Source organism: Arvicanthis niloticus, chromosome 2, assembly GCF_011762505.2.
Source record: "Arvicanthis niloticus isolate mArvNil1 chromosome 2, mArvNil1.pat.X, whole genome shotgun sequence".
NCBI classification, from domain to species: Eukaryota; Metazoa; Chordata; class Mammalia; order Rodentia; family Muridae; genus Arvicanthis; species Arvicanthis niloticus.
In genome coordinates, this window is record NC_047659.1 from 58,734,585 (window position 1) to 58,760,960 (window position 26,376).

A 26,376-nucleotide genomic window follows, 5' to 3' on the forward strand; every position below is an offset into this window, starting at 1 on the left:
TTGTTCTTAATAGCTGAGTAGTATTCCATTGTGTAAATGAACCACATTTTCTGTATCTCTTCTGTCATGGCACATTTGGGTTGTTTCCAGCTTCTGGCTATCACAAGCAAGGCTGCTATGAACATAGTGAAACACGTGCTCCCGTGGCATGGTAGGGCATCTTTTGAGTATATCTCCAAGAGTGGTATTGCTGGGTCTTCAGGTATATCTATTTCCAATTTTCTGAGAAACCTCTTGATTGATTTCCAAAGTGGTTGTACCAATTTGCAATCTTACCAGAAATGGAGGATTTTTCCACATCCTCTCCAACATGTTTTGTCACTTGAGATTTTGATCTTAGTCATTCTGATTGGTGTAAAGTGGAATCTCAAGGTCATTTTGATTTGCATTTCTCTGATCACTAAGGACTTTGAATATTTCTTTAAGTGCTTCTTAGCCATTTGAAATTCCTCTTTTGTGACTTCTCAGTTTGGTTACACCCCATTTTTTGATTGGGTTGTTTGGGTTTTTGGTGGTTAGCTTCTTGAGTTCTTTATATATTTTGGATATTAGCCCTCTATTGGATATGGGGTTAGTGAAGATTTTTTTCCAATCTGTAGATTGCCGATTTATATTATTGGTTGTCATTTGCCTTGCAGAAGCTTTCCAGTTTCATGAGGTCCCATTTATCAATTCTTAATCTTAGAGCATGAGCCATTCGAGTTCTGTTTAGGAAATTTCCCCCTGTGCCAATGAGTTCAAGACTCTCACTTTTTTTTCTATTAGACTCAGTGTATCTGAGTTTTATATTGAGGTCCTGATCCACTTGGACTTGAGCTTTGAGCAAGGTGACAAATATGGGTCTATTTTCATTTTTCTACATATTGACAGCTGGTTAGACAAGTACCATTTATTGAAGATGCTTTCTTTTTTTTCACTGTATATTCTTGGCATCTTTGTCAAAGATCAAGTGACCATAAGTGTGTGGTTTTATTTCTGTGTCTTCAATTCTAGTCCATTGATCAATGTGTCTATCTCTGTACCAGTACCATGCAGTTTTCATCACTATTGCTCCATAATAAAGCTTGAGGTCAGGATGGTGATTCCCCCAGAAGTTCTTTTATTGTTAAATATTGTTTTCACTATTCTGGGTTTTTTGCCTTTCCAGATGAATTTGAGAATTGCTCTTTCCATGTCTTTGAAGAATTGTGTTGGGATTTTTATGGGGAATTGTATTGAATCTGTAAATTGCCTTTGGTAGGATGGCTATTTTTACTATGTCAATCCTGCCAATCCATGAACATGGGAGACTTGATTTCTTATGGGAGCAGAAATTGGAAGAATTGAGAGAAACATTTGGCGCTTTTTAATTTAGAGACCTTGGTGGCAAATTTTATAATCAGTTAGGAGTTCAAGAAGAGATACAGATTTGGCAGGAAATTGTTTAGATTTGGGGATTTTAAAGTGGCATAGAGACTGATACGTGTACTTTCTTAAAGGAGCTGGTGGTCAACATGGGAATTAGTGAGAACATTTCAGATGAAAGTGGCAGTTGTCTTTTGAATGAAAATGACCCCCATAGGCTCATATGGAGTGGCATTATTTGAAAAGATTAGGACATGTGACCTTGTTGGAGTGTTGCTACTAGAGGTAAGCTTTGACTTTCCAGAAGCTCAAGCCAGGCTCAGTGGCTCACTCTCTCTGCCTGCTACCTGAGGACCCAGATGTAGAACTCTTGGCTCATTCTCAAGTATCATGTCTGCCTGTGCAGTGGCATGCTTCCCGCTATGACGACAGTGGACTACATGTGTACACCTCTAAGCCGCCTCCAATTAAATGTTTTCCTTTATAAGAGTCGCTGTGGCCATGGTGTCTCTTCACAGCAGAAGAAATGCTAAGACAGCAGTCGAAGTGGATGAAATGACTGGGTGCTGCTTACCCCCACTTAAGTTGTAGTAGGTGATTCTAAATACAGTCAACTTGACAACAAAGATTGAAAGTCATAATCCAAGAATTTATTCAACAAGGAGGGGGAAAGGATAGAAGCAGAAATCTTGCAAAAGAACATTTTAGAAATGAAACGAAAGGTCTTAGAAAACAGGTTCGACAGAAAGAAGTCAAGCAGTAGCCATGGAGTAATGTGCTTCAAGAGAAGTAGAATGATCACCAGCATCTTATTCCACAAAGAAGTCTAATCTTATGAGATAAATAAATGAATGGATTTTTAATCGGGAAGCCATTGGAGATACATACACAAGCAGCTTCTGTAAAGTCATGGAGACAACCAAGGACCAAGTAGAGCTGAGGAATTGACAGGAATATAAATTGTGTATTATAACTTGATGGGATTCTGGGTAGTGAAAGAAAGGAGCAGAGAAACAAAGTGGTTCAAACTGGGATTCAATGGTTTAGTGGATCAGCAGTCTTCATACATACACATATGCATTGCTGAGGTCCAGAAAGGTTTTACCAAGTGCACAGGGTTCAGTAACATAAAAAGATTAAGCATTAGCTCCTCAACCTCCACACACTAATACTAATTTCCTAATACTAATCGGTGTGAGGACTCAAGTTAGAAAACTTTTTATTTTTCCCCTCACACTTTGATTTGCAATCACAGGTCTATCATTTGATGAAGCAGAACTAGAAGTCACATTTGTTACAGTTTGGATCTTAAACTCTTGAAAGCTCAGGAGCTAAAAACTAGGTACCCAGATTATGGGTGACACTCTTTATAGAAGGTAGAATCTTAGAAGGTGGAATCCAGTGGAGGAAAGTGGAGTCCCTCTGGAGACATTGGAACCTCAGCATCTTTTACATCCTTTGACGTTTTATAAGCATCATGAGGTGATGAAGAGTGTTGCTCCATGATGTGTTATCCACAATGATGTCATACCTTACCATAGGACCAAACACAATTTATGGACCCAAGTCTCTGAAACTGTAAGTCAAATACATCATTTCTCATATTATTCAAACTCTGGTATTTGATCATAGTGATTCAAAACTGCCTGACTTACTACACTCCAAGGACAGCAATTAAAAGAAAAATTTTAATGGTTATAATAAAGTAAATACCTCCCAAATTTGCAAAAATAAATCTTTAAAATAAACTTTTAAAATTGAAAATAAACTTTCTCATACAATACATCCGAACCACAGTTTAGCCCCCATTCACTCCTTCTAGCTACCTCTACCTTCCCTTCCCTTAGATCAGCCTGCACCCCTTGTTTTCTCTTCAGAAATGAACAGGTCTCCAAGAGATGACACCTAGATAGGACAGAACAAGATACAACAAGACAAGGCAAAAGCCTTAATATTGAGGCTGGACAAGGCGACCTAATAGGAAGAAAAGAGTCTCAAGAACCGGCAAAAGAGTCAGAGATAACCCTACAACTACTCTTAGGACTCTGATAAGAATATCCAGTTAACAGCTACAACATACATATACAGAGGCCCTGGTGCAGACCCATGTGTGCCTTGTCCTGCTGTTTTAGTGTCTGTGAGCCCACCTGAGTCCTGCATAGTAGACTTGGTGGTCCATGTTCTCCTGGTGTTCTATGTCCTCTCCTATAGCCTTCTTCCCCACCTCCTTCCACGAGACTCCCAGATCTCTATGGGGAGAAACCCAATGGAGTCATCCAGTTTAGACTGTCTCTCTCTACATAATGTCTGGCTATGTGTCTCTGCACCCGCTCCCATCTGCTGCTAGAGGATACTTCCCTTTTTAAAGTAAAGCTAGTTGTTAATCCACATTGGCATCTTAACTGGGTTTAGAAACATGCAGGGAGCAACTATAATTTTGTCTGTATTGGTCTTTCTAGATAGCTTTAACAGAACAGGGAAAACTCACCCTAAATATAAGCAGCACCCCCTATAGATTGCAATTCCAGAATATATATGAAAGATAAAGCTGGTTGAATACCAGTGCTCATCTCTCTCTGTTTCCCAACTACAGCTGTAATGTGATCACCACACTCTCAATGCCATGAACTGTCATAGAAATGAGGAAAGTAACCAAAAAAGAAATTTTCTGATTCTTTGTTTTCAAAAACGTCGATATGTTTTTTTTATAACATGACTGTGACTTTGGGCATATAACTTGAACAGAGGTCAATAGTTGAAGTATTTATTTATTTATTTATTTTGGTTTTTTGAGACAGGATTTCTCTCTGTAGTTCTGGCTGTCCTGGAACTCACTCTGTAGACCAGGCTGGCCTCAAACTCAGAAATCTGCCTGCCTCTGCCTCCTAAATTCTGGGATTAAAGGCGTGCGCCACCACTGCCCAGCTAATAGTTGAATTATATTGCTAGTACCCAAAGTTTGAGTCCCATCTATCCCATCCTACACTGTTACACTTTTCTCAGTTGCATAAAAACAAAAAACCCAATAATTCACCTATTTTGTTTTGTTGTGAAAAAAGGACTCACTATGTAGACCTGGCTTACCTGGAACTCTCAAAGTAGACTAGGCTGGGTTGAAATCATAGAGCAAGGAGTACCATATCTAGATTAGTCATTAAATTCAGGTTGCATATTGTCACCCACTGTAATATTTTTAATTGCTGCATATAATAAATTACAGGACAAAAGGGAGAAAGAATCCCATAGAATACAAGGGAAAATGCTAAGGAAGAGCAGAGCAATTGGGCAGGTTGAGAGGTACGAGAATGGAAACACAGAAGCAAGGCCACTTGTAGGATCTGCGTTTTTGTGCTGAAATGGTCATCGTGATAGAAGGGAAGAATGTCTTAGGAACTGAGAATTCTCAGTGATGCAGAGTGATGCTCAGGTGATGTCAACTGACAAATATCTGTGACTAATTTCCCTGCTAGAATAAAGACAAGTGGAAAGTCACCACAATATATGTGATGAATGGATCCTATGGAACTCTACTACAGTATAGTTGCAATCTTAACAGATATGAGTACATATTTATCTAAACAAGCCTATAGTCCTTAAGGAAATAGAAGCACTCATTAGCAATGCCCTCCCTCAAAAGGCCAAGACCAGATGGTTTTAGTGCAGAATTCTACCAGACCTACAAAGGAGAGCTAACACTACCAGTCCTCAAACTATTCCACAAAATAGAAACAGAAGGAACACTACCTAATTCATTCTATGAGGCCCCAGTTAACCCCATACCTAAACAACACAAAGATTCAACAAAGACAGAGAACTTCAGATCAATTTAACTTATGAACATCGATGCAAAAATACTCAATAAAAATTTTGCAAACACAATCAAGAACACATTAAAAATACCATTCACTACTATCAAGTAGGCCTCCTCCTAGGTATGCAGGGATGGTTCAAAATATGAAAATCCATCAATATAATCTCCACTATATAAATAAACTGAAAGACAAAAATTACATGATTGTCTCATTAGATGCTGAAAAATTCCTTGATAAAATCCAACACCTTTCATGTTAAAAGTCTTAGAGAGCTCAGGGACTCAAGGCACATACATAAACATAATAAAAGTAATATACAACAAACCAATAACCCACACCAATAACCCACTCTCTCCCTGTTTGTTCAATATAGTACTTGAAATTCTAGCTATAGCAATAAGACAATGAAAGCACATCAAGGAAATACAAATTAGAAAGGAAGACATCAAGGTATCACAGATGATATACATTACAGTATATATAAGCAATCATCAATGTTTTACTGGAGAATTTTTATAGCTGATAAATACCTTCATCAAAATGGCTGTCTATAAAATTAACTCAAAGAAATTATTAACCCTTCTTTATACAAGTGATAAACAGGCAGAGAAAGAATTTAAGGGAAACAACATCCTCCACAATAGCCACAAATAATATAAAATATCTTGGTGTAACTCTAACCAAGCAAGTAAAAGATCTGTATGACAAGAACTTCAAGTTCCTGAAGAAAGAAATCGAAGAAGATCTCAGAAGATGGAAAGATCTTCCATGCTCGTGGATTGGCAGGATTAATTTAGTAAAAATGTCCATCTTGCCAAAAGCAATCTACAGATTTAACGTAATCTCCATCAAGATCCAACACAATTTTTACAAACCTTAAAAGAGCAATTCTCAGCTTCATATGGGACAACAAAAAACACAGGATAGCAAAAACAATCCTGAACAATAAAAAAAAAAAAACCTCAGGAGGAATGACTGTTCCTGACCTCAAGCTGTACTACAGAGCAATAGTAATAAAACCTGTATGATATTTGTACAGAAACAGACAGTTTGATCAATGGAATAGAATCAAAGACTCAGAAATAAACCCACACACCTACAGACATTTGGCTTTTGAAAAAGAAGCCAAAACCATACAATGAAAAAAAAAAAGCATCTTCAATAAATGGTGTTAGTGTAACTGGGTGTCTGCATGTCGACAAATGCAAATAGACCCACATTTATCACCCTGCACAAAACTCAAGTCCAAGTAGATCAAGAACCTCAACATAAAACCAGTGAGAAATACCCTTGAACACATTGTTACAGGGGAAATTTTCCTTAACAGAACTCTGGTGGTTCAGGCTCTAAGATCAACAATTAATAAATGACTCTTCAAGAAACTGAAAAGCTTCTGTAAGTGCAAAGGACACTGTCAACAGGACAAAATGAAAGCCCAAGTATTGGGAAAGGATCTTTACCAACTCTACATCTGACATAGGGCTAATATCCAAAATATATAAAGAACTCAGGAAGTTAAGGTCTAAAAAACCAAACAACCCAATTAAAAATGGGGTACAGAACTAAACAGAAAATTCTCAACAGAGGAATCTCGAATGGCCAAGAAACACTTAAAGAAATGCTCAGCATCCTTAGTCATGAAAATGCAAATCAAAGTGACTCTGAGATTCCACCTTACACTCATCGGAATGGCTAAGATGAAAACCTCAAGTGTTTTGTGGGTGGGTTGATGTCCTTATACCTCTGCTGATGAGGATGTGGAGAAAGGGTTACACTCCTCCATTGCTGATGAGTTTGCAAATCATCACTCTGAAAATCAATCTGGTGGCTTCTCAGAAAATTGGAAATAGTTCTACCTGAGGACCCAACTATACTGCTCCTGGGCATATATGCAAAAGATACTTGACCATAACCCAAGGATATGTGCTCTATTATGTTCACAGTAGCTTTATTTGTAATAGCCAGAAACTGGAAACAACCCAAGTGTCCCTCAATGAAGAATGGATATAGAAAAGTTGTTCATTTACACAATGGAATACTATTCAGGTATCAAAAACAAGGACATCAGAAGTTTTGCAGACAAATGAATGGAACAAGAAAATACCATCCTGAGTGAGGTAACCAAGACCCAAAAAGACATTCATGGTATGTACTCACGGATAAATGGATACTAGCCATAAAGTATGGAATACCCATGATATACACCACAGACCCAAAGAAGTTGAACAAGAAGGAAGGCCCAAGCAAGAATCTCATTTAGAAGGAGAAACAAAATAGTCACAAAACGCAGAGGAGGGGAGGGAACTGGGTGGTAGAAGGGAAGTGAGAGGCAATGAAGAGGCAGGATCAGGTGAGGGGAGAGACAGCAGAGAGGTCCAGAGGGCCAGGCTAATGAAAGAAAATCTGCAGTTGCAGCAGATTGGTGGCAGAGGGCAATAATCTAGGAAGTCCTGTAGGGGAGGCTCCCATGAATCAATGCAGGTGACCTTAGCCGAGATGCCTAACAGTGTGGTCATGAAACCTGAAGAGGCCACCTCCTGTAGCCATCAAGAACCCTAGCAGAGAGATAAGGACACCAACCTACCCACAAAACTTTCAACTCAAAATTTATCCTGTCTTAAAAAAAAATGCAGGGATAAAGCAGAGACTGAAGGAAAGGCCAATCAATAACCAGCCTAATTCAAAACTCATCCCATGGACAAGCATCAGTCACTGACATCATTGATACTCTATTATGCTTGCAGACAGGACCCTAGCATAACAGTCCTCTGAGAGGCTCTACCTAGCAGCAGACTGAAACGGATGCAGATACCCACAGCCAAACATTAGATGGAGGTCGTGGACACTAATGCAAGAGATGAGGGAATGATTGATGACCCTAAAAGAGATGGGAACCCCAGAGGAAGACCAGCACAGTCAACAAATCTCGACCCCTGGGAGCTCTCTGAATCCGAGCCACCAACCAAAGAGCATGCACAGGCTGGAACGGGGCCCCTAGCTCATATACAGCCTTCATGGCTGCCTTGTCTGACCTCAGTGGGAGAGGATGCACCTAATCAGGCTGAGACTTCATGTGCTAGGGTAGGGGGGATACCCAGGGGAACCCCACCCTCTCAGAGGAGAAGAGGAGTGGGGGAGGGACTGTATGAAGGAGGGATTGAGAAGGGGAGCAGCATTTGGAATGTAAATTAATTAATTAAAAATATAAAAACAGTCAAGAGAAAAAAAAAGAGTTGCTAAGCTTACCTTCTTGGGTTATGTTTATTTCTGTAGAAAAGTTTAGTGTTGTAGTCCATTGGTACTACCATAACAGTGACTATAAGATGGATAATTTATAAATGATTGAAATATCATGATTCTAGAGACTGGGAAGTCCAAGATCAGGGTACTGGCAGGTTTGGTATATGATAAGGACTACTCTTGTCTATACTTCCAGAATAATTCTTATTTTCTATTTTATCTAGTTCTATTTTACCCACTGTTCATTTCTCAGAAGGGAGAAAACTACAAGAGCATGATTCTTCCATCCTTAAATGACACTTTAATAAGATGCTTATTCTACTCACAAGAGGGGAGTTTATGACCTGGTCACCTCCCAAGGTCTGTACCTTTTACTATAATGATTTTGGGAATTAAGGTTCAATATAAATTATGTAGTTCACTGTGCCAAACCATAGCTATTGGTGATAAACCATAGCTGAATTACATGGCTTAAAAACCCTTGTCAGTTGACTAATAAGCAAATTAATGTGATCGCCAGAACATTTCACATACTCTACACATGAATTAACTACACTGTAAGACTTGATGCACCAAATAGATGATACAGTGCACAGACACTGGGATTAGCCTGCCCATCTAGAAACTTTCTACATGTAGGCAAGCAGTTTAGGGAAGTTAAATAGCTCTTCTACAGTCAATCGGGATTTAACGTTTCCTCCACTTTGCCTTTCCTGTCTGCCAGAGGTGAACAATCTCATTGGCAGGAGTACCAGGGATGAAGGGAGAGAGATAGAGGATATTTCTTTTATTCCATTTAAGGAGATGATCTAAAACTTGCTGCCATCCTTCCTTGTGTATTCCATAGGCTGGGATGTTGTCATATGGCTGCTGGTGATAGGAAAATGTCATTTATATTGGTAATCATGTATTCCTACAAACGTAGGAATACTCTGTTATCAAAAGGAAAGAGAAATGTATTCCAGTTTCTATACTTCTTTTAGTTTCATAAACATTTAATGTTTTTACAAACAAAATTGCAAGTTTTACAAAAAAAATGTTAAAAATTACTTTTACTTTAGAAAACATGTTAAATTGTATTTTTATGTGGAAAAATGGAAAAGGAAATGTCCTTGTATTGAGACAGAAAGTTGCAGTATCTTTAATACAGCATCCAATCCAGTCAAAGCCTTTATGCATGGTGATTCTGTTGGGAGTTCTTTTAGTTTTTGACATTAGTATGCACATTTTAGGAAGAATGTTAACACATATCTGTCAGCTTTTAAGGAATGGAAAATCATGCTATTAAGTGATTATAAATAGCCTGTCTGACTTTTAAGAAAAGTTGCTACTTACTATCTTGCTTTTATAAAGAATCAAATTATAATGACATCTGTTACAAAGAGGTATATGAAAAATTTGATTCTAATGGAACTGCAAGACTGTATCTCTTCTTTTGAATAAAATTCCTTTTATTTTATTTTTAAAATTAAAAGCACGAGTATAAATATTAACATCTTTTGTAACATCAGTAAGCTAAATATTTTTCTGAGATTGTTTTGTCTGCAAAATGACTCTTTAACCTCGTTGCAACTTTTTTCCCCCAAAAGTGACTTAAGTTCTGGAAAAAGTATAATTTAACATGTTACCCACTTGCCAAAAAAAAAAAAAAAAATTCCTGGCTTGGATTTTACCCAGGAAGACATCTGTTTGCTAAACACTAATAATAGCAGAAACCTAATGTTGTGCCAAACAAGTTATTTTAATAGAAATGCTTTGTTTTTAGAGTTTAAGGTTGGTTTTTCAGCAGAACCACTATGTTTCTCAGAGTTTCATGGGGAGTCTTCACGAGGGAAGCTGAGACACATTCTAAAAGCAAGGCAACTCTGTCTGCAAAGTGCTCTTTCTTCCAAGATTAACTGCATTCAAAGAGCGCTGGATGCTGGTAGCAAGCCATGGCTTAGATTGTGGCAGTACACATGGGAGACTGTCCATTGTTTCAATAAGGACAAATATTCATTCAAATGTCTAATGACTTTCTCGAAATCTTAAAATAAAAAATCCACTCGGATTATTTTGGAGTCATTATTTCTCATCCCTCATTTTCCTCTAACATTTCAAACTTTCTGTATAAAGTAACAGAGAGAACCGAACGTTTGTTTAAGACTTTTGAGATGAAAAAGAGGCTAAAGTCATGATTGGGTTCAAGATTCACTACTGTGGCTAGCTAGCATGTTATTAGCTTTCTTAAAGTAAAACTGCAAATGAAACAGACAAGAAAACAAATACATCTGTGTTACAGGGACAGTCATATGTCAGCTCACATGTATGTTACAGAGACAGTCATATGTCAGTCCACATGTATGTCACAAAGACAGTCATATGTCAGTCCACATGTATATCACAGAGACAGTCATATGTCAGCCCACATGTGTGTTACAGGGACGGTTGTATATCAGACAGAACGACTGTGGTTTATTTCAGTGTTTACTTTGCATATTTCTTGCCTAGCCAGCATGGCTTTCATTTAAACGCTGGACCACTGGCTGTGCTCATTTGGAAATAAACATACAATTTTATCCAGCAGTGTCTCAGGTGTCAATGAGGAGGTATTCTTTACACCCCAAAGAGATATCCATGTCAGTGAGAGTAAGCACTGGCACTTCTGTATTACAAGAAGACATAAAGTATTTTACTTTCTTTACCTAGAATAGTAATAATATATTTGAAGCAGCATAAAGAGACTCAAAACTGAGAATTAAAAACACAGAGTTTTGTGCAAGAAATTTCTGTGTGGTAAGATTAAGTAAGGCTTACATTTTCTGAAGAGTTTCTTACTGAAATATGACTGCTATTATGCACATTAGATCACCAGTTTGTATTAATTAGCCAACTTCCCCAGGCACACAAGCTTCTCAGTGCTCTGTACACCAAGCACAGCCAGGGGACCGTTTTCTAGCCAAATCTAGCTCTACATTTTGCTATTGGCCATGGGAAACAGATTTTGGCTGAGACAAATGCTAAGATTATTCCAGGAACTTTCTGGAGCACCTGGATGTCTTCTAAGCTAAGTAGTCTCTAATGATATACATGATTTTCCAGGATGAGGCTAGTTTTCTGGGAGGTCCTTTAAGTAAAAGATTTCATTCTAGATACGAAGATAAGAATTTCAAAACACATTGAAGGACCCAGAGACAAGCATACCAGAGGGAGATGTACCATGCTTCTGCTCAACTTAGCAAGAGAAGCCTTTATTGTCGTTTTAGTTTATTTTAGCATGACATACATATAGTGTACAGGATTTTTTAGGAGTGCAGTTTTATGACTGTTGTGATGCTTGTAGTGGAAACCATGACTGTGGTCAAGATGAAGAACATTTATAGAATCAGAAATAGTCTCCTTCATGTCTCCCCTCAACACACTGTATTTATTGTAGATGAAAAGACATCTAGTTTTGCCTATCTCTGAATGACATAACTTAGATTATATAATAAGTGATTTTTATGTCTGGCTTCTTTCACAGAGCTTGATGCTTTTGAATATTGTGTGTTATTGGAGAGGATTACTGCTTTTAATGCTTACAGAATTTATCCAAATTTTATTTGTGCAGATTCTCAGTGTTCTGAACCTCTCAGGGCAAGATTGCTTTCTTAGGAAAGCAGTCCGTTTCCTTTATTTCTGCACACCCAGAAATAGCAATGTGACAGCTCAAACAAATATGAAATAAAAGGAAATTTGCTGGAGAAGATTTAGCGAAGTCATTTCGTCTTTTGTGGAATGGAGGTGGACACAAATTATGCTCCCACTGATTGCTCACTTCCACAATTCTACCTTTAGAGCAGTGTCATCTGGCACTAAGGATGTCCTATTGTAACCATAGAGGAAGTGTCAAGAGCACTATGGAGGACCAGCTGGATGGCTCAGCATGGACTCAAAGGAAAGCTGCCCTGAAGGAATTGTTCTATTTGCCATTCATGTAGGGTGTATGTCCATTGGGAATACTCCAAGAAGGTAACTACTCAACAGAATAAGATAAGACATAAAGTGTTGTGTTACTGGAACAATTCAGTCTAATAACAGATTTAAAATATTTTAGAGTTGTTTTTATGTCAAAATCTTTTGCTGCCAGATCTGATGACTGAGACCCACATGATGAAGGGAAAGAGCTGACTCCCATCAGCTGTGTGACAAGGGTTCTGTTCAGAAAGTTCTTGTCTACACCTACAAGTGCATTCTATATATTTTCCTCTAGAAGTTTCAGAATCTCAGGATTTTTTTTTCAAGTTGATTTTCTGTAGGGTAAAAGATATGGATCCAAATTTATCCTTCTGTAGGTGGCTATTCAATTTTGTCAGTACTGCTTGTTAAATAGGCTATCTTTTTCCCAGCATATGTTTTCAGCACCTTAAAAAGACCACAGCTTTGATGATTTATCTCTGGATCTTGTATTTTGTTTAGATGTTTTTTCTGTCTGCTTTTAGGCTGTCTTTGTCACAATAGCTCTGTAGTGTATTTTTGAGCTCAGGTATTGTGGTACATATGCTGTGTTTTTTATCCTGTTTTAATTTCTTTCCCATAGAATGGGAAAGAATCTTTACCAACTATACTTCACACAACGGGGCTAATGTCAGAATTTACCAAGAATTGTTAAATTTAAACACCAAAAAAATCTTGAAACTGCCAATTAACAAATAGGCTAATGACAGGCTCTAGCCTGTCATAAAAAGAATATATGAATATATATTGATACCCTTAAGTGGTTGTGAATTTATCTCAATCTATGGTATAGTGCATGCCTAGGAGAAAAAAGGCCTCAGATTTGGTTCCTGTTATTTAAAAAGAAAGAAGGAAAGAAAGAAAGAAAGAAAGAAAGAAAGAAAGAAAGAAAGAAAGAAAGAAAGAAGAAAGGAGGAAGGATGGAAGGACAAACTGAGGCAGGGAGGGAGGGAGGAAGAAAGAAAGAAAGGAAAGAAAAAAGAAATTAATATGCACTTTAAAAAGAATATTATGTATTACTTACTCCACAAAGCTGAGGAAATGTTTAAGTGAATGCATTTAAAACAAATAGAAATAAATGAAACTTATGTTTTATCTAGGCTTGAGCTTTTATCTGGAGTCTGCAAATATATGTTATTATTACTTGCTATTTGGTACTTGGCTTGAAGTGATTCCAAATCAAGGTCCTTGCGATTTTGCAGCCACTGAACAGGAAATCCTGTGCTTAAAGAATTGTTCTCTTTGCCATTAATGTAGGGATGTACCCCCTGGGAATAGCCCAGCAGGGTAACTGGCCCTACACAAATAGTGTAAGAAGATAAGATGTGAAATGTTTTTGTTAATAAAACGTTTTTATCTGATAATTTAGATTGAAAATAACTTTAGAGTTAAGTCTGTTTTATGCCAAAACTGTTAAAAAAAAAAACCAGTGAAAGTTTGTTTATAATTCATGAAGGTTCCCTACTCAACTATTACCCTAAAGTAAATTTAAGTGATCTTAGAAATGAATTATTATTCTAGAACCAAGATGTTCATAATATTTTTAAAAGTTAGTGTTAAGAATATAAATATAGCCTAAGTTTAGGATTGACTAATCACCTCCACACATCTTTGCCAATATCTTTAGCAAAAATATAAATAACTAAGGAATAATTTTGTCTTATTAGTCCTTTACACAGCCTAATGGACAGGACAGTCACCGTGGTTCTTTGGAGTACAAGTGGAAGGCTCATTCTTGAGAGTGCTTATCCCAAATCTTTGCTTCCTCAACATAAATGGCTGTTAGATCACCAGAGAATTGTAGTTGATCTTTGTGGCTAGATTGTTTAGCAGGAGTATTCAACCTGCTAGATAACAGGTGCAACCTCACGAGGTTGAAGATAGCTAGCCAACACCAAATCACAAACTTATTTAAAACATGAAAAAAAAAATTGCTATGACAATGGCAGGTTCTTGAGTATGAACTGTGAAGATGGCAAAGTGTTGTAATGTCGAGGGTGAACACACCTGAAGGATTCTCCCAGAACTTGAGTTTTGTCTGAATGAGAGAGGCCTTCCAGATCATATCTTTCTGCTGTTTCTTCTGATTTATCCACTAATAGGTATATTCTTTTCTGAAAAAAAGGGAAAGAGTTCATAGATATTCTTTTGTCTGTATTGTTTTCTTTAGTTCACAGGAGAAAGTCTGCAATATCTGGATATATGAAGAAAGGGTTTAAGGAACACTGATTTACATAAAATTACACTGTAGATTTGAGAGCCAATGGCTAGAGAGGTGAAATAGCCTCCTGCTTAATGTAGAGTAGTGGCATTGATGAATAAGAAAAATGAATTATCAAACAAAGACGAGTCATCGTGTATTAGCACTACCTGGGCCATCAAATTGTTAGAAACATTAATAGAAAAAGGGGGAGACATGGAGAGCCTTTGGGGCTGCCTGGCAAGAAGCTGACATGGGTCAAGGACAAGGAAAGGGGCTGCTTGGCAGGAATATGACATTAGCCAAGGACAAGGAAGCAGGCTCCAAACAGGAATCTGACATTAGACTAGAACAAAGAAGCGATTTCAGGCAGCAATCTAAATATTAGGCTAGAACAAAGAAGTAATTTCAGATAAGAACCTAAATTTTAGGCTAGAACAAGGAAGTAGGCTTCAGACATGAAAATGACATTGGGCTAGGATAGGGAAGTAGGCTCAGATATTTTGGTTATCCTGATAAGCCTTTAGAAACAGTGATCACGGGAGTGTTCACGTAATTGTGTTTTATGCCTTGCTTTTTCTTTGACTATTTGTGCTTATTTTATTGCTTGTTCCTCTACTATTTGCATCTACTGTATTGCTAGACTCTCAACCTAGAACTGACCTTAATACATGCATGTAATCAAAATGGTATAAAAGCATAAGGAAAGAGGGGATATAGGATAGGGGGTTCTAGGGAGGGGAAATGGGGAAAGGGAATGACAGCTGTATTGTAATAAATAAAATATCCAATAAAAAAAAGAATTTTTCCTGTGTGTGTGTGGGGGGGGGGGGGAATGACACAAACTGCATACAGTAACTGATCACAAACATTTAGTGAACAGATTCAGGACTCCATGTTTGTAGGTTTTAGTATATTGAAATGGTTCATACCCTACACTTCATAATCCGTGCTGTAGCCACTAATCATTTCAGCCACTGGAGGAGAGCTAGTCCAGTATCCACTCAGAGAGGAGGGCCGGGTGACTGTGATAGTAATGTAGAGGACAGAAGCCATGCTCAGCTGCAGTGACTGGGAGCACACACAGAAAGAAGCAGAGGCCATCCATTTCTGGAATACTCACTTCCTACAGACAACTCTCTTAGCACTGTGGGTCCCCAATGTCCCAACAGCCTTATTTGGAGGTAAAATTTAGATCTTTTTTTTTTTAATTTGGGAAAAATAAAGCCTAGCTAAGTTAAATAGTTTATTTAAACTCGCATGGCTCAGAAAAGATGGAATAACAATGTAGACTTTGATAGTTAGAGCTAGACACATATTTCCTGTAAGTAAGAGAAGTAGCCAATGCTGACCGCCATCAGTTTCTAGGCTTGGTTTTCTGTAAGAGTACAATTTTCATGGTGTAGGTTCTATGTGGTTTTTCCATAGAACCTTTTCCACCTTTTAAAGCATGAATCAAGTTGTTCTGTAAACAAAAAGAGCTTTCAATAAGTGTCGGGATATTGTTACCAAAAGTAGAGACTGCAGAAAAGTTTTATAGCAGATTATTGAGCTACTTCCATGGGATGTGGAGTTCCTGATTGGGTACCACTTTATCAGAAATGATTAGATACATGGCTTATGGGGGGGTATGGAAAAAATGAAAAGAATAGAGATCTAAATGTGACAGGCATGTTTAAGTCCAAAATTTGGAGGATAGTGCTTGAGGTATGTTCAGAATTTTAAAGCTATTCTAGGACCCAAGGTGGGGAGTCAGTTGTTGGGAGGGTCTAAATCAAAGTTACTGTCTCATTTGTTGCTTGTAAGATGTTAAAATACGTTAAGTACTTCAGGGCACATAGTACAAGAAGAACTGCGTTTTATCTAAGAAAAAAAACTAGACTGTTCACACAAATGTTCCAGTGAATTTTTGGATTATGTCATTGGCTTGTGACTAAATCACTGAAGTGAAGCACGTGCTATGTAATGACGAGTTTGTTTTCACCTCAAGCACACATCTGACTCTTGTTGGAAGTTGATCTCTAGGGTGTTCTCATGTTGCATGACTGAAACTTTGCATCCATTGAGTGCTAACTCTGCACAAATACATGTATGACATCATTCAGTGTTTGTCTTGAGATTAGTATATTTTATTTGATAGACTCTTAAGATTCATCTCTGTGGTTGTGTATAGCAGATTTCCCTCCTTTGTAGAGCTGAATGTACTGTTCTTTTAGGCTGGCCCTACAGCGTGCGTTAGGGAGACTTCCATTTTTTTTCCGAATGGCTTAGAAGGGTATATAGTCAGTGTTTCACAGGTTTGTATAGGGTCAGCTTTGAAGTTTATCATCCCGTGAGCTTTTTTTCCTTTTTTTTCTTTTTTTTAGTCAGGAGATGGGTATGAGTGTGTTTTTGGTTTGTTTTTTAAGTTTCTGTAGAGATTTTATGAAGAAACTTCTAAGTGGCCATTTAAGTTTTTTTCTAGCACTATCATTCTTTTTTCCCCTGTGATTAAACACAGATTTTCTTCTCATACAATATAACCTGCATACAATTTCTTCTCCCTCTACTCCTCCCAGTTTCTCCCCACCTCTTCTCTTATCTGGTTTCATTTTTCTTCTCTCATTAGAAAAGAACGGGCATCTAAAAGATAACAGCAAAACATAACAAATAAAATATAATAAGACAAGACAAAACCATCATATCAAAGTTGGATGAGGGAAGCCAACAGAAAAAGAAAAGAGAAGGCACAGCAATCAGATAATCCCTTATTTATACATCTAGGAGTCTCATAAAAGTTCTAAACTGGAAGCTATAGTACATGGTGCAGACCCATGCCCTGTGCATGCTGCTTTAGTCTCTGTGAGTTCATATGAGCTTTGATCAGTTGACTTAGAGTGACATGTTCTTCTACTGTCCTCTACCCCCTGTTCCACACTTCTGTTTCTTCTTCTGCAGGGTTCGCTGAGTTGAGGGAAAGGATTTTAGACTGAGGCATCCTGTTCAGAGTTATATGTTTCTCTCTCTCCCTATCTCTCTCTCTCCCTCTCCCTGTCTGTCTCCCCCCTCTCTCCCTCTCTCTGTCTCCCCCCCTCTCTCTCTCATATCTGGCTGTAGGTGTCTGCATATATTTTTATCTGCTGCAAGAGGAAGCTTCTCTAATGATGGCTCAATAAGGCACACATCTGTGCCTATAGCAGAATATCATTATTGTCTTCTCCTCCTTCCTCCTCCTTTTCCTCCTTCTCCTTTTCCCTCCTCCTCCTTCTTCCTCCCCCTCTTTCTCCCCTCCTTCTCCTTCTTTCTTCTTTTTCTTTCTCACAGTAGTAAGTTCTCTGGGATATCCAGTCTCTGGTTTTTGGTCACGCAAGCAGTGTCATGTACAGATTCTACCTCATGGAGTTGGCCTTAAGTCAAATCAGATATTGGCTAATTATTTCTACAAAGTTTGTGCCACCATTGCCCTAATATATTTCTCCTAACTTTAAACGTAATTTGTTCATTTTACAATCCTAGCATTGAATGGGATTACATTGTTTGATATACTTCATCCTTTTATTGCTATAAACTTCCATTTTGGGACTGTTTCTTTGTGTGTGTGTACGTGTACTGTGAATTTTCCTATTTCATATTTTTGTTTTCCCCTATTTTAAACTATTTTCTAACTTTATTTTTTATTTCTTTTTCAAAGTATTCATTCTATAGTATGTTAAATTCCATGTATCCTTCTGCTATTGATATCTAGTTTCACTCCACTGGAGCTAGAAATGAAAATGTTTCTGGTATAATTTCAATACTCTTTTCATTGTTTAGAAATTGGTTTGTGTCCTCATGTATGTCTTATTGTGGAGAATGGTCCAAATGGCAACAATTGTATATTCTGGTAGAATTGGGTGAAATGTTCATATGTGCGCATGCGCGCACACACACACACACACTCACAGTCACATCCTGCAGCATTTGGTTTATACTGGTTTTCAGGTCTTCTCTTTAGCTTTTCCTGCCTGTTTTGAAGGTAAGGGATCAAGGAGTCACACTGCTGTGTTGTTTGTCTTTATCGTTCCATGAGTGTGGTTTCCACATGCAGGCATTCTGATGCTGGTACACAAGCTTGTGACTACTATATCCTCCTAATGGGTGGACCCAGCTGTCATTGCAAATGTCCTCCTTTGTCTCTTGTGATAGTTTTTGACTTGTCAGGTTTGTCTGATGTATGTTTGGCCATTTTTAGTCTCCTTTGGCTCCTGTATGCCTAGAATCTTTTTTCTTTTATTTTCAGCATATGTTCTTAACTCAAAAGCGACCACTCTGCAGACAGCTTCTAGTTGAACTTGATTTGATTTTAAAAACCAAAAAATTTACTTAATTGAGTTCAGTTAATATATATTTAAATACCTTAAATAATATTTATATTTTAAAGTTTATTTTTCCTTTTTTCATTTTTCTTGAATATTACTACAATTGTTTTAGCTTCTTTTTTAACTGAATTTTTATCAGACAATATAATCTGATCACCATTTCATTTACCCCTACTCCCAGATCCTCCTTGCCTTCCTCACCACCCAGTTCTATGCCCTTTATTTCTCTTTAGCAAACAAACAAACAAACTGGCAAACACAATTAAATCAAAAAACCAAACTGAATAATGGAAAAGAACAAAAAGAAAGAAAGAACACAAGAAAAACACACACTATGAAAACACAAAACCAGAAACCATAAAACCATAGTGTACAAGCAAAAGAACAGTAATGCAAGATAAGATAAAATAAAACAACAAAAAAACAAAACATAACAATAACAAACCCCAAAGTAATATGAGACAAAAGCTCCTCCAAAATACCATTGAGGGTTTTGTGTGTGTGTGTGTGTGTGTGTGTGTGTGTGTGTGTGTGTGTTGACCATCTATTGATGAGCATGGGGCATTGGTAATATATCCACTGAAACTCCATTGGAAAGAATTATTTTCTTTGCAAGTGGATGTCAACTGGAAATAGCATATTGATTGGGGTAGGAGTCTGTGTCTACTTCCTCCTCTTAGGCTAGGACTTCATTTATCTTGAACCTGTGTAGGCCCTGTGTATACTGCTACAGTCTCTGAGTTCATCCGTATATCAGCACTGTTGTGTCTGGAAGACACTGTTTCCATAGACTGATCCAATGGCTCTGGCGCTTACTCCAATTCTGTGTTTGTGTGTGCCTATGCTGATCTGTGGTTGTTTGAACGCAGGTGCAGAGCTTCAGATCCCATAGAGCTGGCGTTATGAGAGTATGTGAGCTGTCCCATCTGGGTGCCAGGAACCTACTGAGGTCCTGTGCAAGAGCAGTGTGTGCTTGTAACTGCTGAGCTATCTCTTTAGTCCTCCAAACTAATTATTGACAGAGAAGGACTTATTATTTCCATTTGTTAAACCTTTGGTTGTGTAATTCTTCTGTTTTTCTTTTGCTCTCTTTTTCCCGCTGATATTTTTTGGCAAGGTCATGATTTAACACCTTTATACTTTTTGTTTGTTTGTTTTTCTTGTTTTCCTTTTGGTTCTAATAAATCTACCCTAAAATTTCTTATAGTTATAACAATCAAATTTAAGTTGTTAATAACTTGGGTTCAACTATAGAAAAACCATACGTTTGCCCTTCCCCACTATTTCAGGAATAGTTTCTCTTCTTCTACCGTAGATTCAGGCCAACCAACTCAGATAATGAGGCTTGTGTGGCAAGTACTTCGACCTGCTGAGCTATGTCACCAGTTTTCACTGAGCATCCTTATTTTGAATGGTTTAACAGCTAATTAAAATTCTTAAATTTTTAAAAGTGGGTTTCTGAATATTTATAATATTTTGTATTTTTGATTGGACACTTAACCCCCTTTTCTTTAAGTTTACTTACTTTTATTTTATGTGCATTGGTGTTTTGCCTTGTATGTATGTCTGTGTGAGAGTGTCAGATCTTGCAGTTACAGACACTTGTGAGCTGTCATGTGAGCGCTAGGATTTGAACCTGGATCTTCTGGAAGAGCAGTCAGTGCCTTTAGCTGCTGAGCCATCTCTCCAGTCCATCCCCGATTTACTCTTTTTATTCATGCTCCTTGTAACTTTAATGTTGACTTCTATTCATTTGAAAATAAAATACCTTTTACTATTTTTTTGTAGATGAGTTTTATATGCAGAAAGACCTTCGGCCTTTAAATTGGCTAGAGATTTTGAACATCTGTGTCTTCCTCAGAATTTGTCCATGTATATTGCTCACCAGAGATACCTGACTGTTTTTCTTAGATGTTCTCAATGACCTCCTCTCTTTTATTGTTATACCACAGGTCTCCTCAAGAAGTAGTACACATCCAACTCTGTTCTTGGCTGCTTTCAGGCCTCTGGAATATTCTGTTGTCTTACTAGCATCTTATAGATAGTATAGTGTGATAGGAATCAGTCTTTCATGGATCTTTTCCCAAAGCTAGAACACCTTTCTCCTGCCACCAAAGTCTGTAGGCCACTGTCTGTCTGGACAGTGTCTTGAGGACAGCAGTATATCAACTACTGTCCTTTGCTTTCAGTGGGCTCTGAACATCCAAGTCACTCAAGGACCTGACTATTTGCCAAGGTAGAGACATACCAGCTCCTCTGTGAGTCTACCATAAAGTTGAAACAGATTTCCCACTCCTTTCTTGCCCCCATGAGTTAATTTGAGCCTGTTTGCTGGATCCTCTGAAGCAGGAGTATGTCTCATTGGAATCTGTTCAGTTTCATCACAGTTCTTATATAGCTAAGACAGGAGTCAGTCATTTGGATGATGTCCAGAAAAACCAATACATGCTTTACTCTTGTCTTAGCTTCTGGGTTAGTGGCTACCTAACCGTATAAACCTTGTCTGTTCTTCTGTGGGCTTCTTGGAGGCAGCAGCATGCTGCCCAGCTCTGTCCATGCATCTCAAGTACGTTGGGTCCTAACTTTGGTTCCTGAGGCTGTGGCATAAACCAGAACCTCAGATGGCTTGTCAAGAAGGCACAATGTAAAATCTAGCTTCACCCTCCTATCCCAAGTCTTAAGAGAGAAGTGGGAAGCTGAGAGCTCCCTCTTGTAGGTCATGTAGGTCAGTCAGAAAAGACTGTGATGAGGGGACAGAGTGTCTTGCTGTCTTTGATGCAGCCAGCTCATACTTGTTTGGGATATAAGAACCTCTTAACTGGTTTCCAGATTTCCCGTTCATGGAATTGATGATCTGATGTAACTGTAAAAGGGCAGGTATGAGAAATTCTTACTATTCTTATCTTGCTGATATCATCCTAATGGAAATCTTAAAATATTGTATGTAGAAATTAATTAATGAGAACTTACCCATTATGTCCTATTTCATGTACATTTGGTAGTATTTTGAGAATTGAGAAATCTAATAGTGATTACACCTGTATACATTCTCCATAAGTGCCATTTTTGATAAAACTGTCAATTTTAACTACTTATACATTTGGTTGGATGAAAAAGTAGAAAATATTAGTAAGATATTAGATATTTCCAGTTCTATTTTTAATAGTATTAACTACTCTTCTAAATTCTTTATATTTTAATAGAGAATTTTAAAAAGAGTTCCATCAAAGCTTAAACTTGGAAAACAAATGCCGAGTCAGTTACTCTACTATACTTTGGGGTTGAAAGACACATGCTTCTATATACATTTAACAAACATAAATCCATTTATGGTCATGATTTTCTGCCCAAATCCTTATATTTTTGACTCATTTAATGAGTACAATTAGAAACCACCACAGTCTCAGAGGCACTTAGTTATTACCCTAGGTGTAGAACTGAGACTTGAGCTCTGTATATCATTTGGTATCAGTTCAGGTACAAGAAACTTTTGGAGGTATTTATCCCATTTTTTTCTACAGTATTACAAAAAATATTGTTAAAAAAAGGATATACAATTTACTTCCCCACAGGAACTCCATGTGATGCTGGAGTTGCTTATTGCTGCAGTAATTGTCTAGACTAGCTGGTGCATTATAGTGCTCTTCGGACTAAAATCAGCAGTCTTGTTTTGTGTGTCTAGTTCAATGTTTGTAAATAAGAAATTTTGAACTTATTGTCAACACTTCAAAAATTGAGTTGTTTTATACAGAGACATGCATTCTGGAGTTCTCTTAATAAGCTGAAAGTCTGTAGGAGTGAATTGAAACTGTCTAAAGTAACAACAGTTTGAAATTAAGTAGAAGGCTGGAGAGATGGTTCAGCAGTTAAGAGAGTTTGTTGCTCTTCCAGAGGAAGACTCCCAGCACCGATACAGTGCTCAAATTTATCTGTCCCTCCAGAGGATCCAATGCCCTCTTCTGACCTCCAGTGGCACCAGGCACACATGTGGTATACAGACATACATGCAGGCAAAATACCCTTACACACACACACACACACACACACACACACACACACGCACGCACGCACGCGCGCGCGCGCACGGACACTGGACCCTACTGTTTTAAAGTTTATAAAATTTTGCATTAGTCACTGACCTTTTTACTTAATGGAGTTCAGATATAACTTTCCAATAATTATCATGAGAATATTGTTCTGGTGAGAGTAATTTACGGCCTGGTATGCTTTCCTTGCTGCCTACTGCAGTGTGCCTTTAGAAGAGTGTCATTGTCTGGAAGGACTGATATTTGCAGAAACAATTGTCTAATGCCACAACACAGAAGATTAGCAGTGACAGCTTTCTAAAATATATGCTTCCTACCGAGGTGGCCTCCTCAACTCACTTCCTTTAATGATGTCTGGCAAGGATCTGATAAGCTTTATTGTACTTCTCTCAGGTCAAAGGGCACTGTCTTCCCCTTCACTCTAGCAGCCAACAACAAAGCCTGGCATGTGTTATCACCATCACACAGGAAGCTGCAGCTGACTGTGTTCAGCTGAGTACAAATACAGGAAAAGTGTCCGCAGGTTAAGAGCTGGCAGAGCCATGCTGGGATAATATTCTGCTAATAATATTGCACACAGAATTGAAGATATGCAGAGTTTAGCATCAAATACCTAGAAATCCCTAGTGAGGTAATGTATGCGTCCCTATCCTTTTTCTAGAACGATGATCTGAGATGATAAAGCACAAATAACAGTGAAATTAAAAATAGCAACATTAGGATGTGCTAAGATTTCTCCAAAAAAAAGTTCTTAATAATTAAAATTATTCCCTTCTGTTTTATATAATAAAATTCAGTTCTTTCAATAATAATAAGGGGATTTCCATGCTGTGGTTATGCTTTTGTAATGAATAAAAGATGGTGTACCTTTGGAAAACCAAAGTGTTTGCTTTCCTCAGAGTGGCTCATGCTTCCTTAAGGATGTTCGTCTGGTTCAACTTCGTTGTAGTCAATATATTCCAGAGTTAGCTATCAATACAATTTTATGATTTGTTGACGTGTGAATGGTGTTTTGAAAATCCTTTCCATTGAAAAGATTAAAAATGATTTGGTTGTCATTTTCAAAATTTATGCCTACCTCCTTTATAGAGTTTTAATTGGCGTTCACCAATCATGCTAGACTGACTGACTGGAAGTCCCAGGGATCCTCCAGTTGCTGAGTCTCCAGAGTTGAGCTTATAAAAAATACCACCATGCTCTGCATTTTTATGTGAGTTCCAGGACTTGAACTCGGGCCTTCATACTTGCAAGTCAAGCACTTTACCAATGGTGCTTGTCTTTTTAGTCCTTAAAGAACACCTTCCTTTTAGGGTATGTTACATCCTCACCTGGGCAAAATATAATCTCCACATGTCTAATTATTTTAGTTTTTGTTGCTTTTTGTTTGTTGGTTTGTTTTGTTTTGTCAACTTGACATAAGCCAAAGACATCTGGAAAGAGAGATCGTCAATTGAGGAAATACCTCTATCTGATTGGTCTGTACCAACCAGAAGTCTATGGGGCATTTTCTTGATTAATGATTGATATGGAGAGTCCAGCCCATTGTGGATGGAGCCACTTCGGGCGTGTGGTCCTTGCTTGTACAGAAAGAATGGCTGAGCAACCCATGGAAGCAAGCCAGTAAGCAGCATCCATCCATGGCTTCTGCTTCAGTTCCTGCCTCCAGGTTTCTGCTTTGAGTTCTTGCACCAACTTCCTTTGATGACTGACAATAAGCTGAAGGTGCAGGAAAGAAACCTTTTCCTCCACCAAGTTGGTTTTGGTCCTTGTTTTATTATAGCAACCTAAGACATGTAGTTTTTCTAAGGAAAAGTATCAGCTCAGGACATCCAAGACCAAGCACAAAGGAGATTTATTTGTCCTAGAGGGACAGAAGGTAGAGAATAAAAAACAAAGTCAGGAGATAGAGGACAAGAGAGAAGGAGGAAGGAACAAGAGAGTGAGAGAAGGGATATTTGTCCCAGAGGACTTCCTCTGGATAGAGAGGAGACAGGCATGGTGCATAGGAAAATGGCTGTTTATAAAGGTACAAGGGTAAACCCCATGTTAGGAAGGGGTTTTAATTTTAATTTGGCATGTTACTTAGGCGAGCCAAAGAGAGCTTTTGATTGCTGGACTTTCATACTTTGATAGCTGGACCTTGGTAGTCAGCCTCAGGAAGAGAAAGTTGCTAAAGAAGGGAATAAATAGGTCTTGGTGGCTAACTTAATAAACATAATCTAATGGTTTTTAGGAAGGTAGGGAATGGGAGAGAAGGGCGAGGCCTGTCGTAGCCATACTCACCACACTTGAGCTGGCCAGAGTCTCTTCAGTATCTTTTTAGGGACCAAATATAACTGTCATTGTCACACATTGATTATTTACTCTGTAATGATGTACCAAATACCCTAATGCTCATGTTATTTTCATCAGTAAGAGGTTGGCCTCATTTCAGGAGCATTATTATGTGCCCTGTGATACCAAGAAAGCAAGTATGGTCATCACTATTTTTTTTTCTTCTCTTCTTTCCATTTCAACCCTCATTCTGGGTCTTGGGCTCAGGGTCTTGTGCATGCTGATAAAGTGTTCCACCCCTGAGCTCCACCCCACCCCCTCTCTTCCTATTGTTTCTTACAATCTACTCCTGTATCTTTACTTGTTTAAAGGTGAAGACTTCAAAACCAGTTTATTTGAAGCTATTTATACACACACACACATGCACATATCACACATGCACATGCACACACACACACACATATATATACATATATACACACATATATATACACACACATATATATATGTCTATGTGTGTACGATATATATATGTGTGTGTACATGATATATATGTGTGTGTGTGTGTGTGTGTCTGTGAGCATGTGTGTGTGCATGTATCTCCCCACAAGGAATAATATGAAACAAAGAGGTGTTTTTATCCTCATAGAGATAATGACATCCTCATTTATTTTATTGTAACAACATTTATGTTGACAGGATTTATCATTCTCCAATGTAGGCAAAATGAATATTTTATTATTTAAGGCCATATTTATAAGAGTTTCTCATTGACTAAGTATAGTTTAATGCTTTTTTTCGAGCTAATTATTTTTTGAAAAGACAAAATATAAGAGAGAAGCCTGTTAGTCCAGCTTCATTGGAAACAAACCATTTTTACGTGGGAAGAGAACAATCAAAAAGCTGACTGTTAACTTAGTTCATTTAACTTTATGTTGGGCTGATGCTGCACAAGCAACAAAGGGTCTTTGCTGCATCCAGATGTTACAAGGCTGCTGGACTTGAGTCTGACAGACCCAGGAGAGTCATTTGCCTGCTAGCGCTGGCCTCCCTTTGGCCTTGTAGAGATCAAGGGAAGCCCTTTGGCCTGTCTAGAGCCAGACTGAGGGTGTCTAGTGCTAGCTGTAGAGCACTTTGGCAAACACTGG

General features: G+C 38.0%; 1 protein-coding gene across 1 annotated transcript in view; it reads left to right on the forward strand.

Moving 5' to 3' along the window:
• The first annotated feature begins 12,281 nt into the window (after positions 1-12,281).
• Positions 12,282-26,376, forward strand: part of LOC143441153 (uncharacterized) — a 54,646-nt gene continuing 40,551 nt past the window's right edge. The window contains exon 1 of the mRNA XM_076928238.1: positions 12,282-12,386. Coding sequence (XP_076784353.1) covers positions 12,301-12,386 — 86 coding nt within the window. The 5' untranslated portion in view covers positions 12,282-12,300. The remainder of the gene's footprint in view (positions 12,387-26,376) is intronic.